General features: G+C 36.2%; 1 protein-coding gene across 3 annotated transcripts in view; it reads right to left on the bottom strand.

Annotated features, from left to right (window-relative positions):
• The window catches only part of CDK14 (cyclin dependent kinase 14), a 314027-nt gene that overhangs the window by 81221 nt on the left and 217557 nt on the right, over window positions 1-15249 (bottom strand). For all 3 annotated transcript variants that reach the window (XM_027639274.1, XM_027639276.1, XM_027639275.1), the window contains one exon: window positions 5160-5208. In XM_027639274.1, coding sequence (XP_027495075.1) covers window positions 5160-5208 — 49 coding nt within the window. The remainder of the gene's footprint in view (window positions 1-5159; window positions 5209-15249) is intronic.

The raw sequence follows: 15249 nt of genomic DNA, 5'->3' as shown, positions 1-15249 counted from the left end.
CGTGGTTCCTAAGGTCCCTCAGGAAACGAGGTATTTGTGGGAAATAGGAAAAAAAACCCGGGAAATCCAAAATGGCTTTTTTTTCCAGTGCAGCAGTATCACTGCAAACCATCGGGAGCCAGAAGCAGGTTTATAAGCCTCCAAATCACAAATACTTCTGAAAAATCTTCTCATTTTCTGTCCAGTTTCCATCCTTGCTCCCCCAGCGTGATCTCGCATCCCTCCTGGCCGGTAAGTGAGGGGCCAGCCCCAGCACCCCTGCGATGTGCTCACACTGCACACACAGCATACAGCCAGCCCACCTCTGCTCAGTACTGCTTGAAATCCTTATTTGTCGGATTTATCCATCAGAAAGGTTTCTGCAATGACAACACTAAAGCTCTTTGTTTCTACTGTGCTAGAGAGCTTGAGTATTCCTTCAGTGGAATGATAGACTAAGTTACAATGAGTAATGCTGGTGAAGGGACAAGAGGTGAAGGGATAAAAGAGACAATTAGAAAAGTGCTTTTTCTTTAGCCAAAATCCCACTAAGGCAAAGATTTTCTTAAAAAAACAAACAACAGAACCCCAAACCAAAAAGACTTTCCAAGTCTCTGCTTTAAGCAACTCCATAGTCTGTACCATGCTTGAAACAAAATACAGACTCGAAATGCATGGATTCATCTTTATTCGCTCACTTTGCTTTCTTCAGGAAGTTTTCACTGAGTAACAGTCCCAAAATAGGCCAGTCCATCCTGGAATGCAACTTTTAAACACCCTGGCCTCAGGAAGAGACGTCTCAAGCACAGAGGCCATCTTGTTAAAGGAAGAAATCCCCATCAGTGGGACTGGATGTGAGAATAAAGTGATATTTATATAAATACAGCCATGTTGGGGAATTATGAAGTAGTAGTCCTATTTATGCAGAGTAGAATTAGTTTTCAACTGCACCTTTTCTTTCCAACCTAATTCTCACAATACAACCCATTATGACAGAAGGATCTGAAAAAGCTTTTTATATCCTACCAAATATACACAAGGATAATTAGTTCTCTTTTGTTATTCTTCTGTAAGGGTTTATTATTGTGGAGAAGCTTTTGCAAATTGAAAGAGGTTGCATTGCATTCTGAAGGCAGAGCTGTTCTTGGTTTTTATTGTGTGGAGATAATTGAACAGAAAAGTTCAGGAAAAAAGGTGAAAATATAATTCATTATGGACTCTATAGGAAGATCAGATTACCACATCTTAGTTCTTTTTAGACCAGCATTTTATAATTACATTCCATAGTATGTTAGGTCATGCTGTGTAGGTGAAGCTTCTTACTAGACAGAAGCAAACGTCAATGCAACTTTTGTTTCCTAACTTTATAAGCATTTCTACTAAATTTGTAGATCCCATCTTATCTAGTAAATACTCTCTATAATCTTTCAGTAATTTGACAACCAGTAAAGGAATTTGGTGTTGAAGTCTCCAAAGAATTTAATTCACTGTGAGAGTGACATTATTTCTCTCAAACACTTCACAGAAGTTGCCTCTAATGTTGACCAATTCTATTTTAAGAATTTTAGGGATCTGACTTAAATAATGAGCCTGCTGGGTTTCACTTTGTCATTGCTGTTAAATTCCATACTTTTAGCTAATTTCCAGTTAGAGTGGGAATTAAAGAGCTATTGGCTTGTGTCCAATATTGTTCCATTGTCTTGCTTTGCCTTTAAAATTCACATCTTGTAGAAGCTGACACAGTTGGTCAGGTGCAATTATTTTGCTTCCAGACTACCATTTGTGGCTTTTTCGGAAGCTTGGGGTTGGATTTTTTTGCCTCTTTTCCATCTACCTTATAGACATGAAGCTGGTTCTGTAGATGTTGAAAGCGTATTATTCTTCCTTCTAGTAAACTCCCTTATATAAATTGAATTATAACACAAATTTTGAGGTCAAAGCCTCTTTGAAGACTTCTAAACCCACATTCTCACCCTTCCATGCCAGGACCTCAAAACACATATATATATATATAAACAAGATAAAGGGCCAGCCTGTGCCAGAAAGATGAAACAGTAGATAGTGAAAGTTTCATTGTGTTTAGAAAATTAAAGGTGTACTCTTCCAGTCTGGGAGCACGAAGTTCAATGTCGTGCTCTGTGGTACAGTTTCTATGGCAATTTCTGTGTGAAAAATTCTTAAATTTCTTTCTATCTCAGCCCCTCCCCTATAAAATGCAGTAACAGGACTTCACCTCAAGAACATCTTAAGCACACACATAAATTCTTCCAAAAAAGGTATGTCTTTCTAATGTACTAAGATGTTGAGAGGAAGTAACTCTGTAACAAAACCAATACATATTTAAAAATAAAAGGCTGTATGTTTTTCTCCACAAGGGTCTCATGTTTATTGCCAACTACCTTTAAAACAATTCTAAATGAAACATATTTTGTGTCATCAACAATCTTCAACAAGTTAAATCAGGAAGTTAAAAAGGATTTTTTTAAGAGATTGTTGCTTTTTGAAACACCATAAGAAAGAAAGAAAATTTCTAGAATGAATCAGTCTATCCATGTGTTAAGTCTTACAGCAGAATTATAAACTCTTGGAAATACGATGTCTTAAACAGAAATGTTTATGCATCCTTAACCACAGCTGTGCAAGCAACAGCACTCTAATACAGCACACAGATAAAGATTTACACTAGAAAAAGAGAAAATCCTTTACATTTCAAATGTAAATGATATATAATTTTGAGGCACTGAATATTTCCTATTATAGTAGAACTGCACAAATGAAGCACTGAACTCTGTGTATTGTCATTGCTTTCAATCTTTCAATCCCTTCATTTATGCTGAAAAATTGCAAATCCTTTATGCACAGAGCATAGAAAATGTATAAATATTTTTGAAGAGGTTTCTTAGAATTTAAAAAACTATGCTTTTATTTGAGTCAGCCTGTGATGTGATCACAACTTGTGTCAATTAGGAAATTTGAGTAACCGAGGCTTTGTTTTAAGCAAACTGGTTGTTTTTCTTTTTTTTTAATCTATTATGTGAACACAGAAATTTCCTGTAATGTTCTTGAAGGAAATACAAGGCAGCAACTTTTCAAATTCAAACTCATTATTGTACTTATTAATACATAACTGTATATTTTAACAGTTTAACTGCTGGTAAAATACAGAAACGCTCAGTCCAGGCCTGCAGGATGGATAGAATAGTATGCCAGTATCTATTCACATTACTTACACAAATATATGTCCCCAAGGAGAGACATTCGCACCAATATTAGTTTCCTTGCCCTTTCCCAATCCAGATCTAATTGCCTATGTTGTAATATAATTGCTTCTTCCAAGGTTTTGGATTTCATTAACTACTTTCAAATTAAAAATGAACTTGCAAGTTTGTTGATTGTTAAGGGACAGAATACAGACAATTATAGTGACTTCATTTTTAAAAGGAAAGTTGTGACTTTCAGGAAATTGCATCATTCCAAGCAGTAAGATTGAGGTAGAGTCAAACATTGTAAGATGCCTGCAACAATCACAACAACTGGCAAAATGGTTTGAGATATTCACAAAAGCCAAATATAAGTGAAGCTAATCTTCTGTTGCTCCATCTACAGTAAATAGGAGATGGATTTACCCACAAAACCCACCAAATTAGGCTCCTAGTCTGAACTGCACAAGCCAGGAACTTTTCTATAGGCTGTTAAAAGTCAATTAATGCAAGCCAGCGACACTTAACCTTTGTGAAGGCCTGCACTGAAGCCAGTGCCAGCTTTATGCCTCATTGCAGGAATTAGGAAGTTATTGCTAACCATGGAGGATCCAGTAGTACTGCAAAGTGAGGTACAAGGTCATGAAAGATCCCTGGCACTGCAGAAATACTAGTTTAGACTCAAAGGATGAACATCAATGGTATCACATCCAACAACTAACACCTAATTTTAACAATAATCTTGCTACCTGAAGAGATTTCTCCTTGTTCAGTCAACCACAATTTCAAAAGTCATTGGAGTTTTTTTTTTAATGAAAAATACCTTTGTGTTTCAGTCAGAATTGATTTGGGAAGGAGCAGATAGAGAAAAAAATAACAAAATGGCAAAGTGAATATAAACCTAAACACACCTTGTACAAGTGACCATGCTATGGATTTTGCATTTGTAGACACACTTCATTGCTAATAAGTTAATATATAGAAAAAGGATTTGGATTTCTACTCATATCAGTAAATTTCTTTCTTTATAGCAAGGAAGCTCCTTCACCAAAACATTTTGTATCTTCAATTTCAATGGTGAACTTAGAGATCTTTTAGTTTCCTGCTGATTCATCTCTTGAACTCCCTGGTAAACTACCAACAAGACAGCCAGTTAGAGGCAAAAATAAAATTTTGAATTAGTACCAGAAAGAAAACAGCAATGCTGGTGCAGCAAAGGCTTAGCCTTTTTGCAAAAAATTTTGGTCAAAAAAGAGTAAAAAAATTCTAACAATTTTTCTGGCATGACAAATTGTTGATATAGCTGTGATCCTGCTCATCCAACTCGAACTCTGCATGATTTCTCAAAATATAAAAGATATTAGTTGGTTAAGACAGTGAGGTCCAAATATCCTGTTTACAAAATTCTACATGTGCTGAGAAATTTTCTAGTAGTAACCTTTATACAGATGATTGGATAGGCATCCCTGGTTTATCTGTATTTTGAACATAAAACCTGTGTATCAATGCCCATTTAATGTAAATGTGAAAAAATAAGAAAACATTGAAAGAAAAAAAAAGAGCATGGTGAATTCACATTACCTTTTTTCATTCATGATAATTAAGATATAACATAGTATGACCAGATGGACCTGGCAACAGGGCATGATTATGTGGAAACAACACTCAAAAGTTGATTAGCAATATATTCTTTAAAAGTTTCTTAATTGTTATAGATGAACAGAGAAAAAAAGATTCAAAACTGAAACCCCAAAGCAATAACACAGCATCTCTCCATGAGCTGAATACACTTGTCAACTAACATCCCCAAGAAGAAAATATGATGCTATGCAGTTTCTCCCTATTTACAGGTAATTGGCAATACAAATCTGTTTTATTTGAAAAGAATAGAGCCATTTTAAGTTAGCTATGACAACTTCAACTTGTCATGAATCATATCCTTGAAGAGTCAAAAATGCAAGTAGAAAAAAAAATACTTACTTATTCCAGGCTTGTCTAAGGTTTTTAGGGCCATACTGTGTAAACCGTTCTGTAAGAAAAAGAAGAGGCACATTCAATTACTTACACTAAACCCAGGATTTAGTTTTTAAAAATATTTATTTACTGTCAATTTTCATCATTTTATCATTTCTATATGTCTACTGTAGTTGAAGTCCTAAGACAAGGGAAGAAAACAAACTTATGAGCAGCTGCCATACAAACAGGGAGACAAAAACCACCAAAACCCCAAAACCCAAAAGTTGTTAAAACAAATCAAACCAGCATGACCTAAAGCTCATTTACTAAAGTTCATTCTGGCATCACCAGAAATGTAAATTTTTACAATTACTTCTGAAGTAGTTTTTGATTGCTGGGGGGAAAAAAAAAAGCCTGAAATCTAGTTTGGTTTTTTATTTTTCTTCATGGCAAATACAATTCTCTATGACCTCGCTGTCATGTTTTTATGCTTCTCAGGCGGCATAGGAGTAAGTGTGGGTCTGTGTGACACACAGAGACACAAAGAACATGATGGCCACATGAGAGTCCATTTTCTAAAGAATATGTACAAATAATGAGCAGAAGTAACAAGTACAATGACAGCTTATTTATTCGAACATCAAGTTCTTAAGTTTAGATGTAAGTACTTTCCCTCTCATATCCAAGAAGATGCTTGATCTGCAGTAGGACTCTAGCTGGAAGAGGAAGATGCTATGAAAGCTGCTGCAGAAATGATGAGCAGTACTTCATTAACCTTTGCAACAGGAGTTAAATGCCTCTCAGGAAGAAACAAATGCAGTTGTATTCATTCAAATTCAGCTGGAGAATATAATAACATTTTCCATGAAGACTCCTTGCACTGAAATTCTACTATGTAAACTGGTACTCACCATCACCAGCTACCCTAGTGTGGTTGCATTAATTGCTGTGAAGGAGTCCTAAACTTACAAAATACTCCATAAACTAAAAAAAAAAAAAAAAAAAAATAAAAAAAAAAAATAAAATTTTGCTTTCTCTTCACCTACAAGCATGACATTTAATAGACCCACTGTACAGTTGCAACAGTATTTTTTATATATATATGCATATAGCTATGCATGTGTCTTATTGTGAAAAACAGCTGTAAATGTAACTTGGAAGGGGTTGTGTTCAAATTCCTGTATTTCTGTACTTTGCTTATCTGAGTTTTAAAGCTGTCATGTACACTTCATACGCAGTCAGTTCTGGAGGTGCCAAAACCAAGGCACATGCAAAATCCTAGCATCAACGTAGATGCTTTGATTTTATTTCTTATAACCACTTCTTTCTTTTTTTTTCTCTTTAGCTAAAAAAACAAATGCAGAAGCTTCAACTCGCATTGACGTCGCTACTGGAAGTTTTTGGTAAGCAGCAGACCTGTAAACTGTGTCTGAGGGCCACTTCAAGCTTACAGATTTTGTTGCTTTAACGATAATGATGCAGTTAAAGAAATTATATCACTCCCTTTTAGATATGTGTGACAAGTGTACTGGAAAGTCAAAGCTACATGACTACAAATAGTTCCAGCACCAATATAAATTATAAATATCACTTATGTAATGTTGTATCTAAATTTACTCAAATAACTTTCTTAGCAAATAACACCAAATGCTAACTACATAGTCATACTGCTAAAGGCCTTTAGACAAAGAGGAGTGTATAAAACAAAAATCTGAAAGGTTTTTTATGGGGTTTTTGTTTTGTTTTGCTTTTATTACCAACAAAGTTTCTGCATTTGGAAAATATTTGACTGTAGGTGACCATTAGCTGACTTCTCTGACATTATCCTAAATTTTGTAAATTAGAAACTCTATAGTACTTTCCAATTACTGATAAGGTCAATCCCAGGCACTTAGCAGCTTGGGTACTATAAAAAGGAAAAACAATTTAAAACATTGTGTATTTTCTCTTAAGTCTTGGTACCACAATGTATGCAGACCATAATGGTTAAAGAAGTTGCTGCGTATGTTCTTACTGAGAGGAGCAAGTGAAGATATTTCCTTACAATTTTATGTGTGCACACATTACAACAAAATAACTTACACACCTGAGGCATCCAGGTTAAAATTATAGGAAGTACCAATTTCTTTTTATCTCTATTATACGTAGCATGCAATGCATCTACTGCAGAGGTGCCAGTGCCCTGAGGCAGGTCTTTAAATCAAATGAGCAAAGTAGTCAGGCTCATTCTTAGATATAGCCATGGCTCAGTATAGGTAAAATGCCACTGGAGTCACTGCCTCTGATTATGTTTTAATATCCAGTAGTACAAATAAAAGCTCAGTACTGAAGCACATGTTCTGTTGTAAGTAGTTCAACGATTGTACTGGCATTGAGAGCATGATCCAAACTTACAAGGGAGAAGAACATTACAATGCAAATTGTACCAGTTTTTTACTAATTCTGGTCTCCAGAGGAAAAGCCTGAGCTCTGGTAAGATTAGCAGCCAAGTTGCATAGGCCTCAGCAGGAGCTAAGGTAATTTTTTTAGTTTTAGTTTGCAAATGGGAGTTAAAAGCGTATATGCAAACAGATACTTATCCATAAAAACTATAAAAAAATAAAGACTTGCTATATTTCATAAGTAAGTAGTCCAACCATAACTGTCCATTTATTTATGACAAAGGACTGAAAAATAAGATGCAGCTAGACAGTGCCATGTAACAACAAGTCTGAAATACACATTCAACTAATAAACTGCAAATTTGCAGATTAATCTATTTTGGTGCAGAAAAATGCTGGGCGAAAAGAGAATTGAACTGACTTGAAGCACTGCTGAAAAGCTAATCTAGACCTGGAGACAGAAAGATTTTGATTTTATCTGTCATTCTGCAATATGTTTTGGTCAGATACTGAGTTGGCTCAAATTGACTTCAACAGAGTTACATCCACTGAAAACATTTGAGAAGTATCATATACAATGTATTTCCTTGACTGGACTATCAGAGGTTTAGTTAAATCAGTTTAAGCTATTTTTACTGTGGGAGGAAAACCCCAGAGTCACCCAGTTGGCTAAACTGCCTTTTGGCCATAATGTCAAAAGATTTGTTTCAGTTCTGCAAAAAATCTGAAAAACTATTGCTATGCTAGATGAGTTTTTACTGAAAAAGTGATACTGCAACCAGTTATGTAAATGGTATAAGGGACACACATGAGTAAAACGAACAAACATCTCAAAGGGATCTTCATCCTTCAGTGTCTATGACTGTCATCTAAACATCTTCTTAAGTAAGCACCTGCATTTATCAGGCAAGGAGAGGGAAAACTAGGGGGAAGACATGGAGAGGAAGAAACCCTGCCTATAGAGGGGCACATGTTAATCCATAGTTCTCAATTCCAAACTCTATGAATATGCTGTGTGACTGCAGATCATGCTTCTCCTAACTACTGGTATCAACTCTTTCCTCTCTACTCTGACCAGATCAGAGGCTCTGTACTTAAAATGCTTTGTACAGAAAGAAAGCACACATGATGAAATACAGCTCATGTTTTTGTACATTATTTTGTAGTCATAGCTCCAACCAGAGTCCTGTTAACTTTCATGGATAGTACAGTTAGATGGGACTACTGTGTTAACTAAGCCCAGACTTATGTACATGCCAGTTCTTAGTATTTTCCTGAATTCATCCTTTAGAGAATTAAAAACCCATCAGATTTTTGTTTCAGAGTTGCCAGAACAGAGCAGCTGCAATAATCTTGTCCTTGAACTCCTCTACCATGGACCAGTTTTTTAGGTCCTAAACTGTGAAACCACGGTATTACATACCTAAAAACACCAATCTTGCAGTCCCAATATAGGCAAAAAAGGAAGTAACTTAACCTCTCAACTTTTATCTGAGCATGTCCTGCATTTGTCCAATTAATGACAGAATTGGAATTCAATCTCACAATTACATCCCCAAGTTGGCTTCTGAGTCACTTTTCAGAGTGAACGGCTCCCACATACCTGTATGAATGCCTCTGTCCTTTAGTGCTCAATGGATTTAATAAATCCAAATCTAAAACTATACATATCTAACTGTGACCAGCTGCATGAAATCCCATTTTATGATACTTTCAAGCATATGGTATTTGTTTTTCAGATGTTCCCATTGATTTGATAATAAAGAACAGTAATATCAGTCAGTAGATCTTGACTGTATGTGAGATCCTGGGAATACTGCACAATCACCATGAATGTTCCCCCCCAAAAGAAATCTTTGCCTGATGTACATTATGAGAGGCAACCCTCCTGGTGATCTACTGGTGATCCAAATCTCGGTCCAACCTTGTGGAAGAAAACCTGTATAGCAAAAACTTAATGCCTCTCCCTCAGAACTGAAAACCAAACAGGCAGATGCGAGAGTTTCACGTGGACATTTACATCATCACCCACCCACACAGCCATCCTCCAGCACTCACAAGCCACTGTCAAGAACACGAGGCACACTATTTTGCTGAGGCAGCTGCTCATTCTCATGAGGCTGATATTTAAGAAACCTGAAAAACTTTATGTTTACAGATCAGGATTTGATCTCACATGTATTTTGAATTTTTATAGTTCCAAATTGTGAGTATATATACTAGGGTTCAAATATTTTTATGTTATTTTTATTAAATGTGTTTATTATTAATAAAAACACTGGAATATCAACACAGTAAGCTCATCTGAAATTTAAAGTAAAAAGTATGATTTTAATTTCCTTTATGTAAGCACTTAAATATTTGCTAATCTTTTGGGAACAAATTCAGGAAACAAAATTTCATCCTCTGCATTTTAATCCCAAATATATATTCATCATCCTCACTAGAACCATGTCTCGCTGTTACAGAGCTGGCTTTTTACATGGGTGCTGTATTTCACTAGTCAAAGGTGATTTTTTGCTTATGTGAAGCAAAAGAAGAAAGAAATTTTTAGTTTTGTTTAAATCCAACAGCACCTAAAAGTGTTTATCATTTGCTTCGTAGAAGACCAAATTAGCCAAATCCTGACTAAATGGCATGTTCATAAGCAAATGCAGTGTAAAGAGATTCCTATATAGGACTGCAGAAACAAGAGCAAACATACAGTATTCATATTCTTTACTGGAAAGAAGTAGCAACTTCTTCCTGTAGAGTGCCTTTTAGGATGTTAGAGTAGTATACAAAAGGACTAGTCTAACATATTACATCCACAGCCTCAGAAGCCCAGTCTCAGAATCAAGACTCACAGTTCTGCTTGGCACACACAACCCACTCACCGATGCTGGGTGGTGCAGTTACACACATGCTCGGGCAGTACATGGATCTGAGCTGTTCTTTGCTTCAGACCCTGCAGCACAGCTAACTCAATGCCTCATGTGCCTAGGAAGTTTTTAGGACTGTGCCCCACAAACAATAGCATCAGCAAAGCTATTAGAACAACAACAGCAAAATGGAAGCAGAAATGAGCAACCAGAGGAAGAGGAGGAAATTTCTCAAGTTGGCTGATTTGACAAACCTGATGCATCAAAAAAATTATGTTCTTAAAACAAGTGCTCCCAAATTCTAGCCAGTTTGAAGGCCTAAACGAAAAAAAAGCCTGGCCAGAGAGCTCATCCAGTACACTGTACTAAGTGGTCTTAGAAACAACAGTATTTCTTTCTGTCTGTTTCTTATTTCCTTTAGACAACCACTCTACAGCAACATTAATACATATGCATACTTACTTGTGTGCCCACATATATACCTACATGTTCTCCACTGCAAACATCATTATCTGCCTCATAAACACGCTCCATCTGACAGCCCAGCATCAAGGGCAGGTTCAAACAGAAGTGAATTTCAGCAGAACTCACTAGTGAGCTTATTAGCAGACCACTGCAGGAATACTGGTCTGCTGTGAGAATTGAAAAAATAGCACTTGCATTTTAAGTAACATAAAACAAGATGAGGGTTTTTTCTCTTTTATCAGTCAGAAAAACACATGAACTATTATACCTTTGCCACATTTGCCTTGAATGGACCTAGGACAGGCAAGACAAGCAACATAAGGAATTAGAGGCAGAATACATTTTGATTTTTAGCTTCTTTTTAGCGCTATTGATAATCAGCTTCTAGTCTAAACCAAAGAATTTAAAATGCAGTTTGACTTCAAGGCATTTTTTATGTTGTTAATCAAAACATGATGGCTAATATGCATTCCTTGATTAATGTTCTTCTCTATTTAAAACCAAATGTGATTAGCTTAAATGCAAATATTTAAACATCACCATAATTAATATTTTGAAAAGTCTAATTCATTATTTCTTTAAAAGGGTTTTCTTTACATTTAAATTAAGTCTAATGTGACTAACACTGTATTGTGATATGTAAGACATATGCTATTTTTATTAAAGATTCAATGCTAAAAATATTTAAATTATGTTAGTAAAGATACAAAGACAAGCATCCATGTTGACAAGCAAATTTTCAAGCACTATAATATTTGCAGCACTAATGTGAAATTAGAGTTTTCACTGAAGTTCATTCACAATTGCAGTTTTTACACACACACAAGCTACACTTTGGGGCTTTGTATGTCAAAGGCCTTGAGAAAAATTACTTCAACTCCCCCCCTCCATCCCATCCCATCCCATCCCATCCCATCCCATCCCATCCCATCCCATCCCATCCCATCCCATCCCATTCCCTCTCTTCTTCTCTCTTCCAAAAGCACCTGCTTTAGAAGTGCACGGGTTGTGTAAAGAGGAAGAATAGATGCTGTTTTCTAAACTTCTTACTGAACATGAGTAGAAAATGTAATTTTAATAGCTAGCATTGTCTGATGCAATGGACTTGTACATTAGATGGTTCCACCTTTCAGCAGTGCCCACACTGGCTCCCCTGCAAACATAATAGGTTGCTTTAACTTTTCAGGTTAATGTAATTTTTTTAAATGGTGAAAACATAGACAATTCTACTTCTCTTAGGTTGTAGATACCACAAACTTGAGAAAACACCAAACAATACAATTTAGTTATGGCAAAAAAAAAAGGGGGAGAAATTTGAAATTAATTCTCCTTTACAGGTCCCTCTCCTTTCCTCAAATACTCAAATTCTTGAAGACTACATCTATATCAGTAATTTAAATGTGCTCAAGACTGCTGTCTGGCTGAGACACCATGACTGTCCTGTAGTACTGCTGCAGTACCCTTCCACTTCCGTCCTCCAATACAGAAGATGGGAACTTCCTTATTATGGAGAACAGCCCCGGCCTACATTAACTCCCTAAACATGCCCAGGAATTAATTATTGGTAAGTGCTAATTGCCATAAGGTAAGGCAGGTCAGAGGCTGCTCTAACAGTTTAACAGTAGACTCCCACATCACCTGGGAACATTTGCTGGCATCAATGTAGATGTAAATAAACAAGATACTGATTCAGCGTGTAATAAATTGTTGACAGGCTTTGGTGAAACTCTATAGGAAAAACTGCTATACAAGTTTGAAAAGCCATGTGTTCTCATATACAGTATGTTCGTGTGTTTGTGCCAAAGGAGTTTAGTCTCACGGCCCAACCCTACTCTAAATGAAGACTAAATCCTTTGAAAACAACTTGCTATCAAACAGCTGTTAAGATGCAAGTAGGCAGATCATATTTCTAAACCAAATCTATAATTATTGATCATCTGAGAAGCAAAGTAGAATTCCTGAGTCAGAACACCAGTTCTACAGTGGTTTTGTCAGTCATAGACTTGTGATTTTTTAATAAATCCTTCAAGTACCTGTCAGTCTCTGGCAAATTCTGTCTTATGCAGTATTTCCCACGAAAACTGTTTTCTCACTGTTTCTTTTTGTATTTTCCTTTCTCCTTAAGGAGAGATGCTTACTTTAGGGATTCTCTTTTAAAATTCAGTGTTCACCAGTTGCTTTCATTGCCTCATAAAGGAACCTTTCAGGTATATCACTCTCTATTCCATCTGATTGTCTGTTGAGCATTGTGAGGTTCAGGCTCCTACACCATCAGCCCAAGATAAAATATTTAACCTTCTTTCCCCTAAAAACAGTATTGTAAGGAACTGATGCACAGTGAACATGACACAGCATTCTCACGTTTTCTCTACAATCCTAACTAGTTACTTCTTCTCCTTGACCATCACCATCTCTTCATGGCCATGGCCATTTCATTTATCTTCTATTGTGACCATATCTTACCTTCTCCCACTTTACTCACTGACAGTACCTTCTGATAAATCTCTATTTAACTTCCCAGGATGGAGGTTACACAGCATCAGTCCCAAATGGTAACTGAGAACGTAGGAAAAGTGAAAACTTAAGCATAGCTGTTGATCCAAAGACTTATCTTGCTCAATTATTTGGGTAGGACTCTGAATCCAGGACAAATCACTGCAGATGAAAAGTTGGCAAGACTCCAGACTAAGAAAAATGGGAGATTTAACAACAATGGAGAGAATAACACACAAAAATCAGGAAGACTTGGACACAAGGCAGGTAAGGAAGCAGCTTGTTTTAGAATACTGCTTTATCTCTACTCATACAAATAAGACATAGCAAATGCCTACTTTATTTTTTTTCTTCGAGATACAGATCCAATGATACGACTGGTGGTTGGATCTGCTTTAGTGTAGCAAATTTACACATTTCTGAAAGTATTGGAACAAAAGAATAAATAGTGAAAACATATTCTTCCAGTCCTGTGTCAGGTGGTCATGTTCATCATTTGCAGTGCCTCTGTCCAGTAACGTGGGGGTTCTATTCCAGATGAAAACTCAAGATTTTCTTGAAACAGCAACTAACACTTTTTCATAATTTCCTCAAGCTATTTTGCTATTTGAGGCAGATAATTTACTCTCAGAGTGATCCAGAATTGCTGGGTTTCTTTGGTGACACGTGAGTACCTGAAGAGCCTCTCAAGATTATAGCATCCTTAACAGCATCAAAGTTAATCACAGAGGTAACTCAAAGTTACTGAAACATTTCTGAAGTATTTCAGAATTTTCAAATGCATTATTTAGATTATCCTTAAGTAATTTACTAAGCAGGACATGTGTGTACATGTGCTGGTGTGCACAGGTGCAAGCTGAGAGGACCAAGGCTGAGGCCCAGAGAAAGCTTAAAGACCAGGTCAACTTTTACCTTTAAATATCTTCCATAATATTTGGAATATTTGTTACATAGAAAGTAATCAGAAATCTCAAAGCAAGAAGATAAAATACAAGTTGTTTTCTGACTTTTTAAATAGCAAAAAAAATTATGACCATTTTATTTTCAATATTATAGTTGTTAAAATCACCAAGGTTAGGGGTTTAGATGACATAGAGCCACCCACAGTTAGCCTTAGGAACACATTTCTTATTCAAGCTCAGAAATGTTCCTGCATATTAAGATGTCAGAGATCATCATTGTTTATGCACTGGCTGCTTTCCATAATAATCAGGCCCTTGTTCACTGTAGTAGAGATGAGACTAATGCCATGTTTTTCAGACATGTTCCTCCTCATAAACTGTGATTAGCTCTCCACAGCACGAGACCGTGCCCTATCAAATCACAGCATGAAAATTATTGAAGTCTGTATACAAACAAGAAATACAATGAAATTTTGTTTCTACTCTCAATAGTCTTTCCAACTCCACAGACATTTAATGTGCCCAGCATTTTTTAAACTATACTATTTATCACTGATACTTTCTGCTCAAATCCTTTTGGTTTATGCTTACACAACTAAGTTTATAGCACCAAAGCCTTACCTGAGTGGATATCAATATCCTCATCACCAGTGCTCTCTGCACTTCTTAATTTATCACACTTACTGTTAGCAGCTATGAGTCTTAAATTCACAAACACATGCAAAACGCAAGAGTTACTTAATCCCATATCGCTTATATTTAAACTGTCATTTTACAAATCCTGAAGAATAATGGAATTGTTTCAGACTTGGAAAGAAATGTCAGTGTCCTTCCTGCGTTGTTCGGCTAAGAAAAGGAAAAGATTAAGTCATCTTAAGTGTATTATTAAAGCTTTAACCTCCATTTTTTCTCTAAAGAAGTCAGTTATGACTTCTAAAGTGTAACAACAATTTCAGACTATCAGGAAGGGGAGCATATTTGGTTGAGCATCTGTGGAAGGGGATAATGCAGC

Source organism: Corapipo altera, unplaced genomic scaffold (genome assembly GCF_003945725.1).
Source record: "Corapipo altera isolate COAL_440 unplaced genomic scaffold, ASM394572v1 44, whole genome shotgun sequence".
Classification (NCBI taxonomy): Eukaryota; Metazoa; Chordata; class Aves; order Passeriformes; family Pipridae; genus Corapipo; species Corapipo altera.
The sequence above is the reverse complement of the archived record's forward strand: the minus strand, read 5'-3'. Positions and strand labels throughout refer to the sequence as shown.